The sequence below is a fragment of the Chiloscyllium plagiosum genome, chromosome 26, assembly GCF_004010195.1.
Source record: "Chiloscyllium plagiosum isolate BGI_BamShark_2017 chromosome 26, ASM401019v2, whole genome shotgun sequence".
NCBI classification, from domain to species: domain Eukaryota; kingdom Metazoa; phylum Chordata; class Chondrichthyes; order Orectolobiformes; family Hemiscylliidae; genus Chiloscyllium; species Chiloscyllium plagiosum.
Window position 1 is genome coordinate 5,889,621 of NC_057735.1, and position 11,008 is coordinate 5,900,628.

General features: G+C 39.5%; 1 protein-coding gene across 3 annotated transcripts in view; it reads left to right on the top strand.

Annotated features, from left to right (window-relative positions):
• Positions 1 to 11,008, top strand: part of cttnbp2nlb (CTTNBP2 N-terminal like b) — a 130,315-nt gene that overhangs the window by 22,714 nt on the left and 96,593 nt on the right. For all 3 annotated transcript variants that reach the window (XR_006315474.1, XM_043716376.1, XM_043716377.1), the window contains exon 2: positions 9,223 to 9,328. Coding sequence is in view for 2 of the 3 variants with exons in the window: in XM_043716376.1 (XP_043572311.1) it covers positions 9,230 to 9,328 (99 nt within the window). In the remaining variant the exon portion in view is untranslated. The remainder of the gene's footprint in view (positions 1 to 9,222; positions 9,329 to 11,008) is intronic.

Consider the following 11,008-nt stretch of genomic DNA (forward strand, 5'->3'; position numbering starts at 1 on the left):
TATTTTAAGTTTAATCAAGAGACTTATCCCCAAAAACATATAATCAAGAAAGAATCCACTGTACCTACTACTGCAGCCTTTCTATTGGACAGACTTAAAACAACAATTAACTTATCTGATTCTGTGCTATGAACTTTGCCCAACAGTTCCTCCAAGATTAGTTGTGAATTTCACTGTTTGTTAATTTTCCCAGATGCACTCTGATGTCCAGCGATACACTAATTCAAACTGCAAAGGCGGTAACTGTGCAGGTTTTCTCTCTCTCTCTCTCTCCTGCATTGTCCTCACCATGTGCTTCCTTTGTCTGCTCTTCTCCCTTTTAAACTGCTGTTGTTTTGACTTTTTTTCCAAAGTTCCAAAACAATCCAACAGCATATAAATCAGTAATTGCTGCTCCTGGAATTCGAGGAAATCACCTCCAACACCTAAAAATACCTCAAAAAAAGGAGCAGCTCTTGCAGCCAGAAATTTTTCCTGTCCTCCATCTTGCACCCAGAATCCTCTGTGCTGCATTAATTCTAGAATGAGAGGTCCCCTAGCTTTTGGATAAGGGGTGGTAGATTTTAAAAATGAGAAATTCTCAAAGGCTCATGAATCTGTGGAATTCACTGCCCCAGTGTGCGGTGAATGCTGGGACATTGAGTAAATTTAAGAAGGAGACAGACAAGTTTTGAATTAGTAATGGATTAAATGGTAATGGAGAGTGTGCAGGAAAGTTGAGTAGAGGCAAAGATGAAACAGGTCATCAAATGATGGAGAAAGTGAGGACTGCAGATGCTGGAGATCAGAGCTGAATTCTTTCTGAAGAAGGGCTTATGCCCGAAACGTCGATTTTCCTGCTCCTTGGATGCTGCCTGACCTGCGCTTTTCCAGCAACACATTTTCAGCATCAAATGATGGAGCAGTCTCGAGGGGTTGAATTGTCTATGCCTGCTCTTACTACTTACATTCTAATTCAAAATATTCTGATTTCAAAATCTGACTTTTCTTCACTGGACCTACTGAGATTGGGAAAACAGTCTTTGCATCTTGAAGTGTGCAGGATGAGTGGAGGTTGAGGGGCTCTGACTAATTGGGTGGGTCTTAACTTGTGTGATGTGCTGAATATTCTCTTTCTATGTTGTCTAATTCTAGATTCAACCAATTTAATGGCACACATTCCAAAACGAATGATTTCCTGTTAAGCAGAGGTTATTTGTTAGATTTGTACCTGTTGCTTTGCTACTATCAGACCAGTGTTTTTTGCTTCCCCTCCCCACTGACCTGGTTACTGAGCTAACTCCTCTTAAAATCAGGAAATGCATATCCAAAGTGAAGTACTTCCAGGTTATCCATTGGAGAGTTTTAATCTAGATTTAGAGCTAGGTTTAAACTTAGTTAATTTCAAATTTATTTGCGTTAATTGCAACCAGAGGTTTCATTGTTTACCAGTGGTCTCTGTGATGAATTAATGAAGTTCCTCACACCTAGTTTAAAAGATTTGTATTTAGTGATGAAAGGCAAAAAGAGCAGAGAATTGGTCATGGGGGACTCTTGTGGTGCAGTGGTAGTGTCCTTGTCTCCATGCTAGTAAGTCCTACTTGCTCTGAGATGTCTATCAATTGCATAGTTCAAACATTTCCAGGCGTTTTAAGCAGCCATGCTGTTTCGGAAAACATATGGATACTTGCAGGTAAAATTTAGAGTTTAGCCAAAATATATTTTAAAAAATTACATAACTGAAAAAAAGCATTAAGTTTATCCACGCAGCTGCTGTAAACTTGGAAATATTTCTAGTAGTTACGAGATAAAGGCCTGATGTTCAGTTCTGAGAGGTTTGGGCCATCAGTTTAGATGGAGAGTTGACAACAACCATGTATATGAAAGGTACATACTGTTTTTCAATGTAAAACTCTGCTAATTTTTAAAAAATCAAACCAACAAAGAATGTTTAAAAAAAAACTGATAAATTTGAGTGTGAAAGAAATCTAGCCAGAAATATAAAAGCAAATAGTAAGAGTAGATTTACAAGAATGACAGTTGGACTTTATGGGTTAAGTTATGAGGAAAGTCTATATAAGTTAGGCTCTTTTTTTAAAGTCGACTTTAGGTTAGGGGGCTGATCTGATTGAAGTCTTTAAGATATTAACAAGAAAAGACACAAGGAGGCATAGTCTTAAAATTCAGGTCTGACCATTCAGAAGAGATGTTAGGATGCGTTTCTACATACTAAGTGTGGTAGAGGCTTCAAGGTGTTTTCCACAAATGATAGCAATGCTAGATCAGTTGTAATTTTAAATCTGAGATAGATAATAACTTTGCTTAATAAAAATTTAAGGGATAAAGGCAGGTATGTGGATTTACACCACAGATCAGCCATGATTTCATTGAAAAACAGAAGTCTTGAGGAGCTGAATGACCTATTCTTGGTCCTATGACTTAAAAGGATTTTTTTAGAAAGTTTAAACAAAATCATTAGTCCTATGGAAAGTGAGTTTGGAGAAGAAAGGGAATTACAAAGGTGGCAGTAGAAATCAACAGCGGTTTTGCATCAGTCTTCACTATAGAGGACACTAGTAATATCCCAGAAGAGCTATGTACACATATAGTATATATGCAGGGAGGAACCCAGAACAATTAAAATCACCAAAGAAGAGGTACTAAGTAAGTTGTAAGAAAAGTTTTAGCATACTAAAGCCAGAGATGGCAGTTGTCTTGTGAGAAATGGTAAACAGGCTAGGCTTCCATCCATTGGAGTTTAATAGGATAAGAAATGATTGGATTATCATGAATGAGCTCCTGAAGAATTGCCCATTTAAAAAATAAATTGTTATTATTTTTCTCAGATCTGGAGTCTTTCAAATTATTTTCCTGAAATGGTTCGTAGAAGCAGAGTATTTGAAAACCTTGAAGTAGAGGGGAATGGATTCTTGATAAACAGAAGATGCAAAAGGTTATCACAGGAAGGGAGGAATTTGCATTGGGGGATGCAATCAGCTTAACCATAATGGCAGGCTCGAGGGATGGAATGATGCACTATCGCTGCTTGTTCATATTTAGTGTGGTGCCATGCAATGCAACAATCTATTCAAACAAGCAAATGATTGACCATGTACAAATATTAATCTAGATGAAAGGGAATACAAAATTTATTTTAAAACCATTTAAACCATCATGATGAAATTTCTGAAATTTAATTTAAAAACTTACACCTTCAGCAGTTCTGCTCTGTGGTGTCAGCAAAGAAAATACTACTCGTGCTTCTGGATTGAGGTATCGATCCAAGACGTTTGAACTCTAGCATAAAGTAATGCTGACGAACCAGGATTGGTACCTGTCAATCCAAAGCCATTGCTTCAGGTGCCACACTTATGTAAACCTGAAATCTACAGTATATTGGGGAGTTGGGGCATGAATTACTTACTGCACAATACCTTTCTTCTGACTTGCTGTTGGAGCTGCAGTATTTATATGGCTTCTGCATTTCAATTTCTGGTCAGTGGCAACCGTTAAGATATTGATGGTCTCGTCTCAGTGGTGATAATGCTACCAAATGTCATTGGACAACAGTTAGATTCTAACTTGTTGAAAGTGGTCATTGCCTGGCAGTTGTGTGGCACGAGTGCTACTTGCTGATATTAGGTTAGATTAAATTTTTTTTATTGTCGAGTGTACTCAAATGTACAGAGTTGGCCTCTTCAGTGATATATTAGAAATACAATAGTTAGAATTTTAAAAACCGAAGTGAAAAGAAATGTTCAGATGGTCCTCACTGTCACCATGAGACTTGAACCGGACTCACCAATGCCACCTGCGCTGGACCCACCAACGTTGCTGTGCTGCTGCTGATACCACCTCTAGACCTGTGGCAGACCTGCCAATGTTGAAGTCACCACACTTGCTGACACCATTGTGGAATCCATTGAAGTACCAAGTCTGGATGTTGTCCAGGTCTGTCTTCGTTTGGAGATGGATGGCAACAGTATCTGACAAGTTGCAACTGGTGCTGAATATTGTGCAATCATCAGCGAATTTCCCCCACTTCCCACCTTATGATGGAGGAAAAGTTATTGAAGCAACTAAAGATGATTGGTCTAAGGATATTCCCCTAAGGAATTCCTGTAGGGATGCCATGGATCTGGGATGACTGATCCCAAAAATCACAGCCTCTCCTTTTCTAGTAGGCATGGCTGTAACCAGAGTGCCTAATTTTGCTATGGCTCCTTATTGCCACATTCCAGTCAAATGCAAGCTTGATGTCAAGAGCAGTCAATCTCAACAACCCCAAGTTATAAAGTGGTCAGGAGCTGAGTGACCTTAGCGAAACCCAAACTGTGTATGAGTGAACATTTATTGCAAAAAACATGCTGTTTGATAACACGTGATGATCAGTTTTACTGAGAATTAGAAACTATTAATCAGTCTGGGGCAGTAATTGGGAGAAAGTGAGGACTGCAGATGCTGAAGATCAGTCGAGAGTGTTTTGCTGGGAAAGCACAGCAGGTTAGGTCAGGCAGCATCCGAGGAGCAGGAGAATCGACGTTTTGGACATAAGCCCTTCATCAGGCAGTGCTTTCCCAGCAACACAATCTTGACCCTGGGGCAGTAACTGGCCTAGTTAGGTTTAGCTGCCAGTTGCATACAGGATATATATTTGGGCAATTTTCCAAATAGTCGGGTAGACTCCAGTTTTAGTTTGAGCAGCTTGAACAACTTGAGTATTAGGATTCCTGTTAACCACAGAAGCATAACTTTGATTTCATTTGTGGTGAAATAACTATGCAGGCATACTTTCGCAGACCTCCACTGCACACTTAGGTAGCATATTTCAGATCTTGACCATTTATGTGAAAATATCTCTTTGAATATCTCCCTTACTATTTTTTTGCCAGTTAGCTTAATTCAGTGCCCTGCTGTACTACTTGTACTTGGCTACTGAGATGGAATAATGTTTGAATAAATGGATGCATGATGTAGGAAGACCTATCATTTTATTAAGTAGTAAACAGTTCTGTCCTCTTAGAGATGATCTTCATACTGGCCCAAGCACTTGGGACTCTGGGGCTGTGAAATTGGAATACGTAGCACTGACAAACCTGAAGGTACTGTAAATGGTTGTTGGTCAACTTCCAGATCAGCCTGGATGGCATATGGTGATTGAAAGAATATTAATACCTGTGAGCCTTACAGTGTGGATATGGCACCAAACTTGCTGCTTTATACATTTTGATTAATCAATTGAGGACTGCAGATGCTAGAGAGTCAGAGTTGAAAACTGTGGTGCTGGAAAGGCTGATGAAGGGCTTATGCCTGAAACGTCAACTCTCCTCCTTGGATGCTGCCTGACCTGCTATGCTTTTCCAGGGCCACACATTTTGACTCTCCAGTTAATGCCTTCTCTTAAACATTCTGAGCTAAATGTGCGTTTAAATGTAGAAGATAAGAACCTACTTTGTTCCTCCCCTCTTCACCAGTAGCACAAGTTATATGTATTGGCATGCAACTTTCAGGTGAGGTGTGTTTTACTTTATCTGTGGGTGCGAGGCTAATTAGTAGGTTGAGGTTCAGCTTATTGGGCATTAATCCAAATTTACTGCAGACTGATGATCCGTTTGAGTGACGAATAGGAGTTGGCATTTTAAGACACACTGACTGATCTTAACCGATGCAGCCCAGTCCTTCAGGCCACAATCCTTGTATTGGCCTCAATGTCCTGAGGTTTTTCAGGTCAGAGTGTCATAGAGTCCTTGTGGAAACAGACTTCTTTCTTATTTTCAATCTTCTGAGCTGAAGCCTATATAGTATTAGTGAACCTGGGAACCTTGCATTCTGTCTAATGCTGTAGTGCTATACTTTCTCTTCCCAGAAACATTTCTACAGATTACTCCACAGAATTCCTGCAGCAAGTATGAATTTTGCCTTTGAGACCTATATGCTGGCCTTTAGACCTCGGCTCTCAGCCGAGCATGCAGCTAGTCAATAATGTGTTTAGTGCTCGATTGCATGCTACGATCAAGAAATGAGGCAGTTTCAAATGTGGCGTGGAGCAATTGCACATCACAATCCCTATTCCTGTTTTAAGTAAAAACCAAAGGAAAGGCTAATAGGCACACCTCCATGAAATACTTTTTAGTTTTCGATTGGCAGATGACTCGAAAGTTTTCAACTTTGTGATAGTCTGAAGGGTTTGTTTGTATTGAGAGTTCAGACAGAATAATCTGAACTGAATTGAACAAAGCACCAAATCGATTTTTAAAAGAAAGTGCCCTTGTTTAATAAGAAACTTGATATATGCAGGAAGAATAAATGTACTTCGGATTTTACACAAGAATAAACTTGATATTCAATATTTTAATTATTAATACTTTGAGACATTTCCTGCTTGATAAGTGACTTGACCATATGATGTAGGAGGAGAAGTTGGCTTTTGGCCCATCAAATCCACTGTACTGTTCAGTGAAATCATAACTAATCTGATAATCCCTAACTCCACTTTGCCTTATCCTCAACCTTTGACTCCTTTATCGATTAAAAATCAGTCTTGTCTGTAGGGAATGGCCATGTCTTGACAGCTCTGAAGTAAATAATTTCACAGATTCTCCACCCACTCTGGGTGAAGAAAAATCCTCCACATTTTTATCACATGCATGTCTTACTCTGGGATCAAGTCCTCTGCTCCTAGGCTCTCCCACAAGGGAAACTAACTCCTTAGCATCTACACTGTCAAATATCTTTAAGAATTTATGTTTCAATAAGATTGGTTCTCATTCTTCTGAACTCCAATAAGTACAAGCCCAAGCTATTCAATCTAACCTCATACATCATTCCAGGAATCAGACCAGTAAACTATTGCTGTACTTCCTTTATAGCAAGAGCGCTTTTCCTCCAACAAAGAGACCAAAACTATCAGCCTTTCGGAGAGAGACCTTTTAATTCCTACTTTTTGTTCTCTACCAACCAGTTTTCTATCCGTCTTAATACACTACCCCTAATCCCATGTGCTTTAAGGTTACATGCCTTTATGTGGGGTTTATTCAAAAGTTTTCTGAAAATGCAAATAAACCACATCTACTGGCTCCCTTGATCAGCTCCGAAGGATTCCATTAGATTTGTCAAGCGTGATTTCCCTTTCATAAATCCATGCTGAGTCTGTCTGGTCCTGCCACAGTTTTCCATGTGTTCTGCTATTAAACCTCTTACATGTTTTTTTTAAAACCTACTACGTTTCATTATCATCCATGCTTGGAAAAATATGTCTGTTCCTTCAGGGTTAGTGAGTCAAAATCATGAAGCTCCCTCCCTAACAGTATTATGGGGTATTTGCACCAAATTGGCTGTAACCATTCAAATAGGGAGATCACCACTGACTTCTCAAGGGCAACGAGGGATGAGCAATAATTACTGATTCAGTCAGCAATGTCATATGTGATGAATGAATAAAAAGCATGCTGCTGTTCTGTAGATACTGTTAATGAATCTGCTACGACTGGATTAGCTAAACCAGAGTTTAATTCCAGCCTTTGGCGATTGTCAGGCATTCACCCTGTATCTGCCTGGGTTTCCCTAGGTGCTGCAGTTTCCTCCCACAGTCCAAAGGTGCGCAGGTCAGGTGGACTGGCCATGCTAAATTGCACCATGGTATCCAGTGATGTAAAGGCTAGGTGGATCGGTCGTAGTAAATGTGGGGTCACAGGGATAGTTTTGGGGGCTAGGTCTGGGTGGGATGCTGTCAGACAGGTTGGTGCAGACTTGGCAGACCAAATAGCCTCTTTCTACACTAAGAATTCTATGATTCAAAGCAAAAGCAAAGAAGGTTTAATAGCAGTGACCCACCTCAAATAACTTAGTCATATCACCTCCTGGTAGAGGTGACAAATACTACCAGGTCCCAGAAGTGGTCATCTCTGAAAATACTACATATTATCACCTGCTGTGTTAAAATCTTTGAACCGCCAAACCTTGTGGCAACTTCGCTTTCAGAACTTCAACTGTTTAAGATAGCAGTTTGCCATTACCTTTTTTAGAACAGTTACAAGTAGGTAATAAATGCTGGTATTGCTAGTAATGCCCACATCCCATGAATGAATTTTCAATAAATATATTGGGACTGATATCGTTGTTACCTTTCATCCCAGAGGTAAAATAACCTCCCAGTTCTGACTGCCTAAGTTGGAATACAAGCCACTTGAAGATGCTCGAGACTGCTGATACTGCATGAGTTGGCACATTTGGGAGAATCATAGAATTTTACAGTGCAGAAGGAGGTTATTCGGCACACAGTATCTGTACTGCCTCCCGACAGAGCTACCTATCCAGTCACATTCTCCAGCCTTATCTCCATAGCCCTCTAAACATGTCATGTTCAAATATGTCCAGTTCTACATTTTTCACATTTAGAATGAGTTTCTTTTCCAGACTTTCATTCTGGATTCCATTCATTAACTTGCAGTAATAAATGATATTAGCCAACTAATGTTAAAACTACAGGCTAATGATTGTAAAGCTGAAGATACCATTAAATTACCATTTGTAATGGTAATTTAATCAGACACTGGGCTTCAAAACTTTTATGATTCATCTGCAATCGCTCTTTAGAGAATGTTGAATCTGTTCCTTTAAGCAATTGAATTTGTTTTTCGATCAATACTGTCTAAAAAATGCATCTTAGAAATCACACCATGACTTTTTTTTGAAGTCTTGGAGAGCCAGAATTATCATTGGTCCACTGCTTAATAATGTCTGTATTCCAGTCTTCTTGAAGCCTAACTGAGTGACATTCCAAAGCCTGTTTGGAGGTCTTAAAACTGGATTGTTAACAATTTTAGACTGAATTAGATCTTTCTGTTCTGTTTAGAGCAAAGGGCTAATCTTGTAATTGAGCCTTTGTTCTTTCTGAATCAGTTTAGCCTTCCACATGCAATGGCTGCCAATGTAGCATTGAACAAATGTATTTTATTACTATAATTTGTGAACTGAAAATACCGAAGGTTTTGTTGTGTTCTTTGGACAGCAGAAGTAAATCTCTGCCAGACTGTAGTGACGTTTGGTGATTCAACTTTATTCACTAATAAACTGAATAGAAGTAGAAGTTTAATAGTGATTTCACTCAGTTACAATTCAGAGCTATCTTCAGGTCATGCTACCTTCAATACACAAGAGCTCTGCAAATTATGCATCAGAAAAATAAAGGGGAAAGAAAACCAGGCAAAGGACCATAATCATAATTAATGTTTTGTTTTCCAGAGCCAACATGAATTTGGAAAATCTCAGCAAGTCAGAATTGCTGATGTTCTTCAGTGTCCTTGAAGGAGAACTTGAAGCAAGAGATGTGGTGATTGAAGTATTGCAAGTAGGTGGCACAGATTTTAGTTCTCCTTTCCCAGATAAGTAGGGGCCACAAATTTTATTTTACCCCTCACAAAAAGAATGGCAGGATTTCAGCTTGTTATGGGCAAACTTATTTATCTTAATTACCATGTCTCGTAAATGTACACTTGAAAGCTAAACACTCCTTTCTCCAATATTGTGTGGTACTATGCTTCAGTGGATTTTGTGATGTGTAAAAATCATTCACATTTTGTCAAGAGCCATAAAAAAAACGTTGTTATTACCTTATCCCAATATATTTATGACGTAACTGGTTCTTGCTAGTCATGAGTAAAAGGCAGTTGATGTGTAAATCTATCTTTCTGTGAAGTGTGAAAGACTCTGATTCCCACTTCCCTTTTCAGATGACCCTCAAGGATGTGTTCCACACAAAAGTATCTGTTCCCAGCAGATTTCTTTGTTTAACTCAGCATTAAGGAAATGACTGAGGCAAATAGGAAATTCCAATCATATTGTTTATTATACAGTCAATAGGAATTTTGTTCTCCTCCAAAGAGATACATATTTCTGAAATCAAACTTGCTCTTCCAGAGGACAAGTGATTACTCTAAAATATTTCTATTAATGCAGGAGAAATCTACAGCTCTCTGAGTAGTTGTTTGTTTTATGGCCATTTAGTTATGCAGAATGGAGGGGGGTTTGTAATTAATTCAGGCAGTTGTCATTAAATCGAGGACTTCAGATTCTTGATTGCTAGCACAAAAACCTGCTGTGCTACATTTGATGCGTTAGCATATAAAGTTGATAGCTCATTCAAGACTTCACTGCCTTACAAATCAACAAGCTGTGGCTAATTGATCAAAAATGCTGGAGACAAGCTGTACCACTGCACAGTGCTATTTATTGAATGTCTAGGTGGATCACAAGTGATGTTTTGTTTGTGCTTTAATTCAAAGATGGCCCATTTCGGGAGTGAAATGGTGGTTTGTTGGTTTTTTGGGCGTGTAACTATATCACTATTAAGGCTGGAATTTTCTGCAAAACATGACAGGATACCGTGGATGATTGCATTTTGGGCAAATTGCTGGCTTGGGATTTTTATTGCTTGCATTTTCTGTTTACTTCTGCTACGCATTTAAGCACCTGCTTTCAAAGGAGACCAACTTGCACCAGGTGCACCAAGCCTGTGCAAGCTTCTCCTCGGACTCAACAGTCCACACTGAAATCCGTAGTGAAGCCTTCAGAATGCACTCGTGACATTTCCTTTGACTGCCATGAGAACTCTCCAGTCCGCCGTGGAAGATTTGCTTTGGTATGCAAGTGTCGGACCTGGCTGCATGACCAGCCCAATGTCTGGGCAATTAGGGATGGATGATAAATTCTGCCTTGGTGAATGACGTCTGCAACCTGTGAATTACTTTAAAACATATCTGAGACTCATAGATATTTACAGCACAGAAGGAGACCGTTCAGCCCAATGTGTCCACATAGAACATAGAAGAATACAGCGCAGTACAGGCCCTTCGGCCCTCGATGTTGCGCCGATCCAAGCCCACCTAACCTACACTAGCCCACTATCCTCCATATGCCTATCCAATGCCCGCTTAAATGCCCATAATGAGGGAGAGTCCACCACTGCTACTGGCAGGGCATTCCATGAACTCACGACTCGCTGAGTAAAGAACCTACCCCTAACATCTCT